The 14,550-nt window shown below is 35.2% G+C and overlaps 1 protein-coding gene across 11 annotated transcripts in view; it reads left to right on the top strand.

Annotated features, from left to right (window-relative positions):
- DENND4A (DENN domain containing 4A) overlaps positions 1–14,550 on the top strand; it is a 71,932-nt gene that overhangs the window by 32,640 nt on the left and 24,742 nt on the right. For all 11 annotated transcript variants that reach the window (XR_007507557.1, XR_007507556.1, XM_049813220.1 and 8 more), the window contains 8 exons: positions 1,905–1,963; positions 2,637–2,781; positions 3,374–3,549; positions 5,427–5,527; positions 7,467–7,685; positions 7,933–8,078; positions 12,860–12,993; positions 13,870–14,005. Coding sequence is in view for 9 of the 11 variants with exons in the window: in XM_049813220.1 (XP_049669177.1) it covers positions 1,905–1,963; positions 2,637–2,781; positions 3,374–3,549; positions 5,427–5,527; positions 7,467–7,685; positions 7,933–8,078; positions 12,860–12,993; positions 13,870–14,005 (1,116 nt within the window). In the remaining 2 variants the exon portion in view is untranslated. The remainder of the gene's footprint in view (positions 1–1,904; positions 1,964–2,636; positions 2,782–3,373; positions 3,550–5,426; positions 5,528–7,466; positions 7,686–7,932; positions 8,079–12,859; positions 12,994–13,869; positions 14,006–14,550) is intronic.

Here is a 14,550-nt window from a genome sequence, read left to right as displayed (position 1 = left end):
ATAGTGTGGGAAGTGCTTGTATTCTTGAAAATTGCAAGCTTTTAGGATTCCATTTCATTGAAGAAATAGTAATTTCTCTCTGAAGCTTGTTAATTTAACATGTGGTTGTCTTTTGCTAAATAATCAGTATAGCAAATCCTTCTGAATATGTGTTGCTGTAGAATGTCTCACAAGTGCCTATACGCTTTCTGAAAATGAGACCTGATATGTTTTAATAACTGCATGTATGCCGGTCTGAATGTGTAACCTGTTCTTAGATCCTTCTTGGTGTCTGTTACAAGTGAGAGAGAACATGGCATCTGTCTGACTTAAGTTTCAAAGAAATTATAGCTATTAGTAAAACATTCAGGAATGTTCCTGATTGCCAGTTTCCAGCTGCCATTGTTGACATGTTGCTTCTGATCTGAAATCTGCTAGACTCCGTTCTCCATGTTCTACATCCCCTTGTTACACAGATGTTCCTGTTCTAATGATGTATTCACAAGCTGCAGGCTTCAGGAGCATATCGAATAATATGTTTCTCCCTCTGAAGAATGAGGGCAGTAAGTGCCCCTTCAGCCTAAGGGAGACATGCACTTTGAATGCTTGATTTTGTTTATCTGCTTTTGCTGAAACACAAAAGTCATAGGACATTAGGCTGATGCTTCCTTTCTGAGGGTAGTTTATGAAGGTTACCTCAGGCTGAAAAAATGAGGTCTCTGAATTCTTTCACTGAACAAGCTAATGGTGGTTGTTTTCACAAGGTGACTTACTTGAAGACAAATCTAGCATATAGAGTGGTTTGGCCATCCTCATTTGTCATTGAAGCTAAATGTAGCATCAGCCTTCAAAAGCTCTGTTATGTGAAATACACAAGGAAGCAGTATTGCATAGACTCTTGTTAACATTCTATGTTTTGTGTGTCTGTCCAGGCACAGTGTTTGGTGACTTAGTGCTTCAGCATTTGTATTACTAATTCATCTGATCTTCTGACTTCTATTGTCTGGTCATCTGCAGTGGGGTCTAAGGTGAAACATACGCAAAAATGAAATGTTACTAAAAATTGTCTGCACTTGGAGTTTAGTTGTACAAGTTACTGTGACTTACTGAATTACTACTGCTACTTGTATGTGTGCTTTTATACAACAGATAAAAAAATGCATGACCACTTAGCAGGGCAGGGAGGATTAAGCTAACTGGTATCTTGTTACCTTAGGTTTACTGTGTCTGAAAATGTCAGCTGAGCTTTGATAAATTGATTGTGTATCTGTATTTTTGTACTCATTTAAATACTCCTATTCATGCTGACTGTATGAATGATTTCTCTTGATGTCATATCACTGGAAGAGAGAAATGTGAATTAATAAGATCCTTGTCTTGGATCTTCAACTAATGCAAATTTTAAAGATTCTATCAAAGCTGAGCTGTGCCATTTCTACCAGCTAAAAGCCTAATTCTCATGTCTTCTGAAGAAAATATTACTTTACATTGCAACCTGCCATCTGTCCCCTTCATGCATTTCATCTGTCTCTTTCCCCCCAAATCCGAAAAGAATCCCTCCCAGCCCCTGAAAACTGTGTATGAACTATGGGTCCTCGCTTCCCTTAAAATACAGAAGGCTTCATTTTTCAGCAGTTAATATATTCAATTTTTTTAGTATTAGCTAGTTTAAATTCCTCTTTATGAATATGCAACGTATTCAATTCTGACTAAGAAAGGAAAAGCATGCTTTGCCTGTTTTTTACTAAAAGATATTGATGCATAGCATTGCATGCCACTTCTTATAGTGCTATACAACTGGGCTATATAAGGTTCAGCTTAGTTTAAATTTTGGTTTTAGGTGTTCTTTGTTATAGTTGTGTAATTTCTAATAGATATTTCCGAAGTTCAGAATAAAAAAAATTTATTTGGAAATCTTTTTCCAGCTATCTCCACATGATAACCTGATTCTTAGCCAACCTGTGTCATCACCCCTTCCACTGAGGCAAGTAGCAGTATCTTCTGTTGAATTGTGAAATGTATTCTGACTCTGTTGCAGAAAAGATATGGTACTTCGAGTTGTAATTGTGCAAATTAACTTACCATGCCTGGTACCTTTTGTAGCTAGTGTATCTGAAGTTTATTTATGTAATTATATCTGCACCCTGACAAAGATACATACTTAATGAACAATATCTGTGTGTTTTCAAATAATTTTAGTGGTTCTTGAGGCAGAATATAGATTGTTAGATCCCCTTTCTAGGAGTTGATACCTGGGCTCCCAAGATAGTGCAGCTTTTGTATTGCAGGGTAATTAAAGGAGTTCTGTGACTGTCTTAACTTTCATGTCTCTGTGCAGGAGAATGATTAAAGAAATGTATGTTGTCTCCCTGTAAATTGCTTCTCAAAAAGAAAAATCATCATGCACATATCCTGAAAATAGTCTAGGCTGATTGAAGAGTCTCAAGTAATCATGGTTACTATTAGGAAGTAACCATTCTGCACTGAACAATGAAGTGTACCAAGTGGTCTGCCTTGCAGTCTTCTTCAGAAGAAAGATTTGCAGATTTAAGTTTACAAAATCCTACTGTAATGCCTTGTTTTCTGTTTAGTTATTGAACATTTCTTTTTTGTTATGGTCCCTTGTAACTCACAAGTGTGTTTATATTCTGTAACAGCGGAGGCAAGTTCTCTACACTACTTCAGAATTTAGGACCTGAAAATGCAGTAACTCTACTTGTATTTGCTGTGACGGAACATAAAATTCTCATCCATTCATTGCGACCTTCTGTCCTTACTAGTGTGACAGAGGCATTAGTCTCTGTAAGTAATGTTTTTTTTAATCAAACACCTGTAAGTGGAAAAAAATGTTTTTTACATAAAATCTAAAATTAGTAGTAGTGCTGTTAGGCTTAAAGGTTACTGAAAAATAAGAATAAAAATAAAGATCATTAGAGTGAAAAATCCACATTGCTAATGATATCGCATGAAGACAGAAGAGAGGGTAACTGATATTGGTTGTTTGTGTGTAAATATTGTAAATAAGCATGTTGTTTGGTCGTCACAATGCACTAAATAAGAATTCCTGATTTGCCCAAGTAGCACTGTATTCTCTCTTGCAGAATTTTAAATGCATGTTATTTTCCTGCCTGTCTACACTGAACATTGTTTTGCTACCTCTGCTATATACAGTCTATTATACTGAAGAGCTTTTTTCTACAAATTAAACAAATTGAATTTCAGAGAAATTAGTGCATTTTTTTATGTAATAATCTGCATCTAGATTTTCAGTAATAATTATCTGCCATGTTAAATAATTTTGAAGTGGCAAGTTAGTGAAGTGTGGTTTATACTTGCATAGACTATATTATTATACACGTTTAACCTATGTTTTTGTCTCTGCATATTTTCAAAGATGATATTTCCCTTCCACTGGCCTTGCCCATATATTCCTCTCTGTCCATTGGCACTGGCAGATGTGTTAAGTGCACCATGCCCATTCATAGTGGGAATTGATTCAAGATACTTTGATCTCTATGACCCTCCACCAGATGTTAGCTGTGTTGACCTAGATACCAATACAATTTCTCAGTAAGTATTTATTAACAGTTTTTCTTCTGTGTTAATTTTTTTGCTTCCTGTTTTCAAAGGCAAAAACTAGATTTTTGGCAAAGCTTTTCAGAGGTTTAAAACACCACTGCCCGCTCTTTGTAAAATTCTGTTGTTCTTGAAATGAGCATGCTAGAAATGATATCTCCTGTTCAACACGGCAGATTGGAGGTACAGTCCTCATGGAACATTATTGCCTTTTATTCTATTACATTAAAATCTTATTGCACACGTTGGCACGTGTCCTGGATTAACCGTATTGTGTCTCACTTCATTGTCCCTGGAGGAAAATAGTCATTTTTTGTTTTCATGATCAGCTTTCTTAGTGCTTAAGAAATTCTAGCATCTTCATATGAGCATCTGCTTGAAAATTATAAAAATTAAATCATATTCCATATCAATATGAAGTATAGGAACTCCATGTTGAGAATTAGAGATGTGAACTGTCATGGGTGAGAGTCTTAATGAAGACTTAAAATCATGCCATGATTAACAAACTGAAATAACAGTATTATAATATTTTTCCTTCGGAACTGTGTAGACTACTATGTTTTTCTGTAATACTAATCACCTGTATCTAAAATACTAGTAAGGGACAGCTGTGCACTGTTAAAAACATTGGGAAACAGTCCATATTGTTATGATATTCAAAACAAAGAATTATTTATTTCCTTGTGATTATGTGATTACAAAAATAGAAGAGGGTAAGGCTTCTAATTCAAGGTTCTAAAACAGAAAAATTAATTAAACTTGTATTTCATAATTAAATTTTTATTTCAGTATAATGTTTAATATACTCAGTATATTCTTAGTATGATTTCTCAAAGTCTTTGGTCAGTGTTCTTCTATATCATCCTCCTGTTGGTAGCAGTCTTTCTTACTATGCCTAACTAAAAACTTTTTTCTTCCTAAATTTTCTTATTGGTCTGTTTATTATTGCTTCAGTAGTTGTATGTGGATTTAGAGAAGGTTGCCTATATTAAGTATTTGTAAATAGAAAATTTTATTAAGGATTTTATGCTGATACCGAGTTTGTATAGCAATATTGCTCTGAAGGTTTTGGGAACTAGTTCAAACTAGGCTGTGATAACTTTGGTTTTGTTACTTTTTGGTTAAGAGGAACTTGTGCATTTCTTCTGGTATTTGTCTAATTAGCTACATAGTCACTAATAGAAAATAATTTATTTCTGGTTATCTCTTTTCATTCTACTTTCAGCTGATTTTCTCTGCATTTTCTTAGAACAGATTCATTCCATTTCATCTATGGAAAAATGTGTCAAACAAATGCTTACTATTTTTGCAACTTTGTAACTGATAGTGTCTTGAGGCTTGCTGGTGCCCTCTGTTGACAAAGAATGTTGTGATTTATTTTTTTTTCATCATGATAATGATATAGTTAAGTCCAAATCTATATGCACTAAACAGAAAGCAGTTGCCAAATTGATTTCAGGTTACTACAAGCATTCTAGTTGTTATCTCCATCCTAGTTTAAGTAGTTACAGCTCAGGACATAGCACGTGTGGTGGTTGCTTGTGCAATGTGCAGGTGCTTAGTACTATTAATAAATCTTCCATGAGTTCCTAAGTGGATTGATTTCAGTGTTAAAGAGTGTGGCTGCATAGTCATCATCCTGAAATATGGGGCATTGGTTGGATGGCTGTGATGAAATCTCCATATAGTGAATCAAGTTTGACTTTGTTGGTTGTTTTTCAGTCCTTTCAGTCCTGTTTTACTGGAGCAAATTGTATATGTTCTCCCATTTCTCTGGTGGGATAGAAAAATCCTCTGAATACAGTCCTATATACACACGTATTCCAGTGTATACTCATATGTTTTTGGTGGTTTTTTTTTCCTTCCAGAACTGGAGATAAGAAAGCTATTGCGTGGAAGATCTTACCAAAGAAACCGTGTAAAAATCTGATGAACACTTTAAGTAATTTATATCACCAGCTGGCAGAATGTGAGTCGGAAAGTACATAGTAAGATTTACATTGGATATAGTGTGCCACATTAACAGATAAATATAGCTCATGAAGTATGTTCTTAAGTCACCCTTTACACTAAACATAATGTTTTCATACAGAATGGGAAAATCTGTGCTTTAAGTCCAGAGATTAGAATCCATGTAGGGGCTTTTGGGGTAGAGGAGACTTCCATATATATATGGTGATGCTCAATAGATATCCCTTTGTATTGATGTTATCCTTCTAGAAAAAAAAAAAAAAAAAAAAAAAGGCAGAGCTTTTATGAGAAGGGAATAGTAAAGCAAAGAGTAGGCCAGGACCTAATAAACTTCAAAGCCTGCTCAAGTCTGCTGATGTCTTGACGATTGAGATAACTCTGACACTCAAGCTGATAGTACTTTACCTAAAATTTTAAGATGGAAATAACAAATTTTTTTTTTTAAACATTGTGGTTTTAAATGTATAGCACAATTACTGGACATTTGTAAGATAAAATTGGTTGTTCATAGAATGATCAAATATTGCAGAGCAAGGTGTGTTGAACCTTGGTGTGAGAAAGCAGAAAAATGGATCAGGATGATGTTAGTGAAATTCTTTAAAACAAAACGTTTGGAAATATAAATGTAGTCAAGGCCAGCTGATGTGCTTGGGCATCATAGCTAACAGGCTTTGTGAAGTCCATCAGCATTCTGACAATACTTGTCTGCTTAGAAGATGATTTCCATAGGCATTGGATGGAGCCCTGAGGAGCAATAATGCAACTGTAAAATCAGGTTGCTGTGGCAGAGTCAGCAAGTGGTTAAGACTTAAATCAGAGTATGAAAAGGATGGGATTGATCAACACTGCATGTTTGAGAAATACATACCTAGAAAGTATATTGCATGAGATTATTGTAATTGTCACCTGGATTTAGGGCACTTTTTTGTTAAAGGCTGTTTATACCTTCTTGGCTATTGAGGTTGCTAGAATTTAATTGTCCCCCAATTAGAATGTACAGAAACAGAAGTTTAGTGGTGTGTGCTGCACAAAAAAATGTGTATAGCTGATGTGTGATAAAAATTGTCTGTTGCTTCAAAATTCTGATATATTTTCCTGTAAGGATTTCTTTAGAAAAATTTCTAAACCTTTTGTTCTCTATGCTTTATAAAGTAGAGTGGTACTCCATAGTAAGAATTTAACATTATATCGGTGTAAGGTTGGATATAATTAAATTACGTGGAAAGACAGTAATGAAACCATCCTTTCAATTTTTTGAGACGTTATTAGAATGTTACCATTCTTTGTGTGTGTGTGGCAGTGAAGTCTTAACTAGAGTTCTTATGGCTTTAAAATGTTGATTCAAGTATCTACTTTAAGAATAAGGATTTTGCTAGATTTTTTTAAAAAATGCCTGCTTTCTCTCTGTATCAGTGTTTTGCATTGTGCTGTGTTTTGGTGGCTCCACTTAGCATCTGAGTGGTGTTTTTCTGTGTATATAGGTACTTAATATGTATAGTCCACTTTTGGGGAACACTTTGAAATGAAAGGCACTGTAAAAAAAAAGGGAAAAAAGAGTAACACACCCATCCCATTTATGTGTTTGTCCATAAAATATGCTGCTTTAATCAGCTCTTGTATAAATTTTCACATGTTTTTATAAACAGCTTTCTATGAGGGTTTTTTAAGCTCTGTCCATACTGCTGTAGTAACTAATGTGTTGAAAAGGTAAATGTGTCTTGCTTTTGTTATTATCCAGAGATACATAAGTTGTATAAGGTCAAGCTGAATCCATTGTCACATGTCATCATTGAATTTAATTGCATATATTTTAATCTGTTCCAAACTTAATGGACCTCAGTAATCAGTGAATCTAGTAGGATAAAGAGAATTTATTTTTTACCAATATTGGAAAAGAGAAATTATGTGAAACATTATAATGTTGTGTTTATTCACAGTGCAACAGAGACCAAGAGAAGATGCATTAATGGAATTAGCAATGAATGACTACGATTTTAATTCTGGGAAGAAATTGCATCTGTTAGATTTGGAGATCCAGGAAGCATTCCTGTGTTTCATGGCCTCAATACTAAAAGGTTACAGGTCTTATCTCAGGCCAATAACAGAGGCACCCTCTGAAACAGCCACAGATGCAAGTTCTCTGTTTGAACTACAAGGTGAAGAGTCATAAACTTGTCTTATGCATATTAATGTATTATTTTAGATTCTTTCTTATTTAAAGAATAAAAACATTTGCACTGTTAGTGTTGTGAATGATGGTAGAAATGTAAGTGCAGAAAAAATTGCGTAGTTAGTGGCAAAGATTACAGAAAGGTTATTGCTCATTAGTAGAATGTGTGCTGACTTTTGGTGAGGGCTTTTTTGCTTTAGGCATTCTTATATGCTTCTGATTTCACTTTATAGGTTTCCTCAAAAGTCGAGATCGTTCACATCAGAAGTTCTACACACTGATGACCAAAACTCAAATGTTTATTCGTTTCATTGAAGAGTGTTCTTTTGTCAGTGATAAGGATGCAAGCCTTGCATTTTTTGATGACTGTGTAGATAAAGTAAGTATGTCTTAATATGCATATGGTTTAATTTCTGCTTTTGCTTACATTATCCAATACAGTACAAGAATATACTTGAAGTGCAAGTTTATTTGTATTTTCTTTTACTTCCTTTTTTTCTAGTCACTGGAGCTTTTCCATTTTCTGTTTTTGTTGGGCTCTGTTTCATTTTCTGCTTCAAATTCTTGAAAGTGTAAATACAATATCATGAGAACAAATTAGAAGTGCTAACTTTTACATATAGGTAAACTTCTGAAATAATGGCCCATAGTAAGAAGTGTAATATTCTGACTGTGAAGTAGTAACTTTGAGCTTCTTTATCAGAGAATTACATTCCTTGGATAAAACTACAAGCATTTAGGAATGGGGTTGATGAGCAGCACACCAGAAGATAGAAGGCAGTCTCGCTATTTTTTAATCATTACAAATAGAGGGTTCCTTGACCTTTTTTTAAACAATATGCTGGCCAGTTCTTTCTAATAGTAATGCTTTAGTTACTCTTGGAGAACTTTTAGAAGGCTTGTACTAAGAGCAAATAATTAAAACAAGTCTTTACCAATTCTCCTTTCATTCATACTGCTCTCACTCGCTTCCCCCAATTCAAAACCAGCTTGCTGATGTAAATATTTTAAATATAGTGCTTGTATTGATACTCTTCTCTTGGATAAGAATATTTTCTAATGACCTTGTTATCAAATATTGATAAATATGAAATGTTTGGGTTTCTTAAAGTAAGCAAGACTTATGGTGTGTCACATACAAGCTTTGCATAAGTTGACATTTTTTTGTAGGTTCTGTTACTCTACTGTCATGTTTGTGTTGCAGTAAAGGAATACCTTGCTATCTGTTGCTATGCTATTCTTGGTTGGTAATGAGAAAGAAAGGCAATTATTAAGGATTATGGGACAAGGAGTGTAAAAATGCAACATGATCACAATTGGTGTTTTTCTTGAAATAAATTTAGGACTACTTCTGGACTGGAGCTCATAGAAGGATGGATTTCCCAGTTCAAAGTGGATTTCTTTTTTAGTCTTCTGTCGAAGTATCACTCAGATTTTTAAAAATCCCAAGATATTTATAAGAAAGGTCATATTAGTATAGTGTTGAGCACTGTGATGAACTAATTTTCTAAAAAAGTACAGGTATATTAGCTTCTGAAAACTCATTATATTTCCAAAGAGGGTCTACAAAAGTGTTTTGAGGCTGCTCGAAATTTGTTTTGCATTAGTTTTTGTTTTCAGAAGAACTGAAACCCACAATCTTATATCCCTGTTCACTTCTATTGTAACATGAAAGAAATTTTTGTGAATATTATAAGAAATTCCACACCTACTTGCCATCTTACTGGCTACCTGTAACACTATTCTGGGACACTTATGTTGAAGTAATACACAGTTGTCTAGGATTTCCTGTAAAGTGGGTCACCTGCTGTTAGTTCCACAGGGATTAATACTGAAGACTATGAAAACTGCTATTTATAGTTTCTATTAATGGCTATTTCTGCTATAAAAGTGCAGAAGAGCTAGAAGGAGTTGTTTTGAAAACAAATCCGAAAGCAGTTAAGTTTGAGAGAAATACAAAAGCATGGTCTAATGGTATTTGATGCTCTTTATAGCTTTTGCTAGTCTCAATATTTTATTACTAATAGTTCTCAAAAGTGTGCTTCACAGTTCTACAGCATGAGTTGCAGCTATTTGTGGGTTGTAAAATGATTTAATTACAAACATTTCTGTAATGTTCACTTGATTATCCTATAGTTCCTTTAAAAAGCCTTCAACATGTAGCACTTGCTTTGTTGTATGCCAGTTAGTGTTTAAAAATGGGAGGTCTTGTAGACAGGAATTTACATACCCCAGTGACTAAACACTATTGAGCAGTACTTAGTTTCTATTGTGTTGCAGGTTAGTTCTCTGACTAATGTTAAATAGGATTTTTATTCAGAATGCGATGACTATGTAAGTGTCAAATTCTGTCTGTACATTTCATTTTATAAAATGGTTTATGAGGGCACTGAAGTTGATACCCTAGCTAAAGTTATCTTGCCTGGGAATTCAAGCAATTCTGAAAAAGTAATGCTCAGGTTGGTGATGCTACTGTGAGACTACACATAATCTGTGGAGCTGTTAGAGCTTTCACCTTTTCTAAAAGGTTAAGTAGCCACTCAGACAGCCGAAGCAGAGACTCATCTGTTCTAATGCCAGTTATTTTGCTAGTTGATGTTGTGGGCAGCTTCTTTCCACTATAAAAAAAAATGCTCATGACAGTGCCATGAGAATAAACTTTACAGAAAACACTTGTACTTTAAGCTACTGGCTTTATTGTATTTCACTGGTGAAACTGGTAACTGTGGGGTTTTTACATCTTCAGAAGTATTTAAATTGCCAAGTAAGGTTTGGTTTATTTCTACTCTTCAGGATCCATATGTTCTTCCTACTTGGCTGGTTCGATTTGCTAATACTTCCATCTGTCTCGTGCAGTAAAATGTGTAATTAAGAACACCTCTTTGTATGTTTATCAAATTTTAAATATTCAAGAATTCTACAGAAACTACTTGATACATTTCTACCTCACTGGAGGGACAGAACTGTGGAATATGCTTCTTTTTGTACATTAATTCTGTTGCTAAACTCTTAAAGCGTGAAGAACATGCATCCTTGGGTTCCACAGGTTGCTTATTCGTTTCTTTGAAATAACGTACCATTTGGTGGTAATTTGGTTGCCACTTAAACCATTTAAATAATGGATATAAATGTAAACTGTGACTGTATTTGAGTTAAACACTGGGGCCATCAATATGTGAATAAAAAGCACATTCAGTGTGCTACAAAGTAAATAATTTTTGATAGAGCCAGCTCTTTGAGATGGAGATGTGTCTCATGCCACAAGCAAAGGCAGTGCTTCTGAGGTATTGGAGGAGACACAATTGGTGATGGAAGATCAGAGACAAAGTAGTACAAATATCAGTACAAATATCAAGTAAAGGCTCTCAGATGGAATGTAATACATGTTATATTTGCTCTGTTCCTAGGGGTTTCTGTAATGCGAAGAGTAGCAGTAGGAAGCTTGTAAGTTAAAGGCTTGTCTGCCCTTTTTCTCAAACGGAGACAATTCATAGTTTCCCAATATCTTGTCTGGGGTGGCTGAATTTTGCTTTGGTTCTTTATTTTTTATCTCAAGCAATGGAATTAAATTCTTTCAGTAAAATTGTTGGACAGTTTTCTCCCACTTGATCCTGCCGTTTGATGCTTTGAAATTTGCCTGGAGCCTTGAAGTACGTCTCTGCTGCTGTCTTTAAAGCAGGGGCATTAAGTTGGGAAGTGTAAATTTCTCTTCCTCTCTGCAACAGCAAGGCTAGCAAAGCAAAGATTTGTGCTCAAATTGCCAGTTACAAAGCTCAAAACAAAACAAGTGCAGCCATAATTTATGTTTAATGATAGTATTATTACATGTTGCCTTTGTTATCCATGAACTGAATTTCTGTCTCTTAGCTATGAGAGGACAGGATTGCTGTATTTTCACACATACAACTGTTAAGTTATCTGAAAGAGAAAAAAAATCATGAAGCTACCCTTCACCTTTCAGATAACTGTTTTTCTAAGAAAACAGTAACTTCTATCCCCCTTTAATTTTAGTAAGGTCACACATTTTCATTCCATTATCTCTTTGAACGTGTGTGTATTTCTGCAGTCTCTGCAAACTAGCATGACCTTAATGACTATGTAAGTGACTGAAATTGCTAGATAGCATTGTTCATAGATTCTGTATCCATCAGACAATTGGATAAAGTTTTTTATTGTTTGCAGTGATTGTCATAGTTTAACCCTAGCCACCAACCAAGAACCACGCAGCCACTCACTCACTCCCCCCCACCTTGTGGGATGGGGAAGAGAATTGGGGAAAAAAGGTAAAATTCATGGGTTGAGATAAGAACATTTTAATAGAACATAAAGGAAGAAACTAATAATGATAATAACAATAAGAATAAAAGGATTGGAATATACAAAACAAGTGATGCACAATGCAATTGCTCACCACTCACTGACCGATGCCAAGTTAGTTCCCGAGCAATGATCCATTCCAGCCAACTCCCCCCAGTTTATATACTGGGCATGATGTCACATGGTATGGAATACCCTTCTGGCTAGTTTGGGTCAGGTGTCCTGGCTGTGTCTGTTCCCAACTTCTTGTGCCCCTCTAGCCTGCTTGCTGGGTGGGCATGAGAAGCTGAAAAATCCTTGACTTAGTCTAAACATTTCATTACTTGGCAACAACTGAAAACATCAGTGTGTTATCAACATTCTTCTCATACTGAATCCAAGATACAGCACTATCTATTCTTTCAAAAGAAAATTAACTCTATCCCAGCTGAAACCAGGACAGTGGTTAAAATAGAGGGGGGGAAAAAATAGCTCCTATTTTCATATTTAAAAATAAATTTGAAGTTACTGCTGCAGTTGGACACACAGTTCCAGAAATGGTTATATTCAGAAAGATTAACATCTTTGTAAAACTACTTATAATATTTAGCTGAAAACAGTCAATTCGGAGTATATCATTGAACATCAATTGTTGTATTGCAGTAAAGTTTACAAAAACGATGCAACACTATCGTTGAATAGAATAATTACTATTCTCATTATAACTTTGCAAGGCATCCTTACTTTTAAGATGCAGTCCTTTGATGCTGATACAGATTTTTGTCCTGCTTGACCATATAGCCGTAACAGCAGAAAATACGGTAACACTAGTAACTACTTTTTCTTTTAATATAACTTCTCCAGGTAGATATGGACAGAACTGGGGAAACACGACTTATAGAGCTGGATGAGTCATACAAGAGTGAGCATACAGTTTTCATAACACCACCTGAGATCCCTCATCTGCCAAATGGTGAAGAGCACCCTCTACAATACAGGTAGCCTAAGGATACAGTAGGATGCTAGCAAAAATCCTAACAACTGCCCTTGTGGAGTTTAGTTTCTAGGTTCTTGTGATAGCCATGAAGCACAGGTTTTTTCCTGTCCCTTAATGATGCTCAAGTTAAAATGTGTATGTAAAATGGCTAGTGTACTGGCTCTTCTGAAGTTTTAATGATTTTGTGTGTGTGTACGTACACAGAAGCAATAATAATTCATAAAGGTGGCTATGTGTTCACATTATGTTGTGCTAGCTGTTAACACTTTTTGAGGTTAAAATTGAAATTAATGGATCCAGTCTGTTGGCCTGCTGCTACTACTGATAATGATACAAGCTGCAGGTGCTCTTTGGAAAGGGAGAGTACATTTCAAAGAATCACTGAAAACTGGTGTTACTAATTTAGTAATTATGTCAAATGAGTTTGTCTATTGGTTTCTTCATCAATTCTGAGAAGCATTTTTAAATCTAATTTAATCTTTTAGATAGTTTGATGTTGTTCATATTGATTTTTATACACCTCTGTTGTGGTGCTCACTAGGGACTAAGCCACACAGATTTTATTTTTTTTTATCGACTAGAATCAATACTAATGCATTTGACACATTAAAGAAAGAAAATGCTATGAAAGCAAATGTATTTATCAATTTAAGCTGCTTACACTGAAATAACAGGTTAAGAGACTGTGCAGTCTTATGAAATCATGCAGATGGATTAGTAAACCACTTTGTCAATGATGTCTTTAAAGTTTACTTTTGTGTTTTCTGTTTCCTGTGTAGCTTCTAGTGCAACTCTGTAATTGATCTCATTTGCTATTATGTGACGTGTTTACTTTGGGACTGCCCTACAGGAGTTAAGTGATGCATTTCTTTTACAGCTATAATGGATTTCCAGTATTAAAACTAGATTTGTTTGAGCGACCTGAAGGATTTCTCACAGCACCAAATAATAAATTGTCCTCAAAAGCCAGTAGTCCCAACAGCCCATCACCAATGTTCAGAAGAACTAAACAGGTACTTGCAGGTATTCTTGTAGTGTGAGGCGCTTTGCAAAGTGACAGCTTGCTGTCTACATCTTGAGTTTGACTGTAAAGACTGACTGGCAGTGGCTGCAGCCTAACTACTGGTTCTTCACTGATACAGTAACTATAGGGTAGCCACGCTAATTGTTCTTTGGATGTTTAACTGTGCTTCTTGCCTATACCGTATCATACAGGGCTGCTGTACAGATTGCCATTTGCTGTGCTGTCCCTGTACCTTCCACATTCTTCACACTATTCTCCATGAACATAGACTGTTGGGCTTCCACAACCACTTTTAGATTGCTTTTCAGTGCCCAGGGCTTTAAGAGGGACTCTAACTTTCAAATGTTTCTTACAAAAAATGTAGACCAAAAGTAATAGACATAAATTTAAATAAATGCAAGTTTTTAGGAGGGGAATATCACACAGCAACTGTTTTTGGTATTACTCATTCTGCTTTCATTTTATTTCCCACTTTGAGTATGTTGTTCATATTAACGTTGCAGTTTCTGTAGGTATAATGACACATGTTCAGTT

This window comes from Accipiter gentilis, chromosome 10, assembly GCF_929443795.1.
Source record: "Accipiter gentilis chromosome 10, bAccGen1.1, whole genome shotgun sequence".
Taxonomy (NCBI): Eukaryota; Metazoa; Chordata; class Aves; order Accipitriformes; family Accipitridae; genus Astur; species Astur gentilis.
The sequence above is the reverse complement of the archived record's forward strand: the minus strand, read 5'-3'. Positions and strand labels throughout refer to the sequence as shown.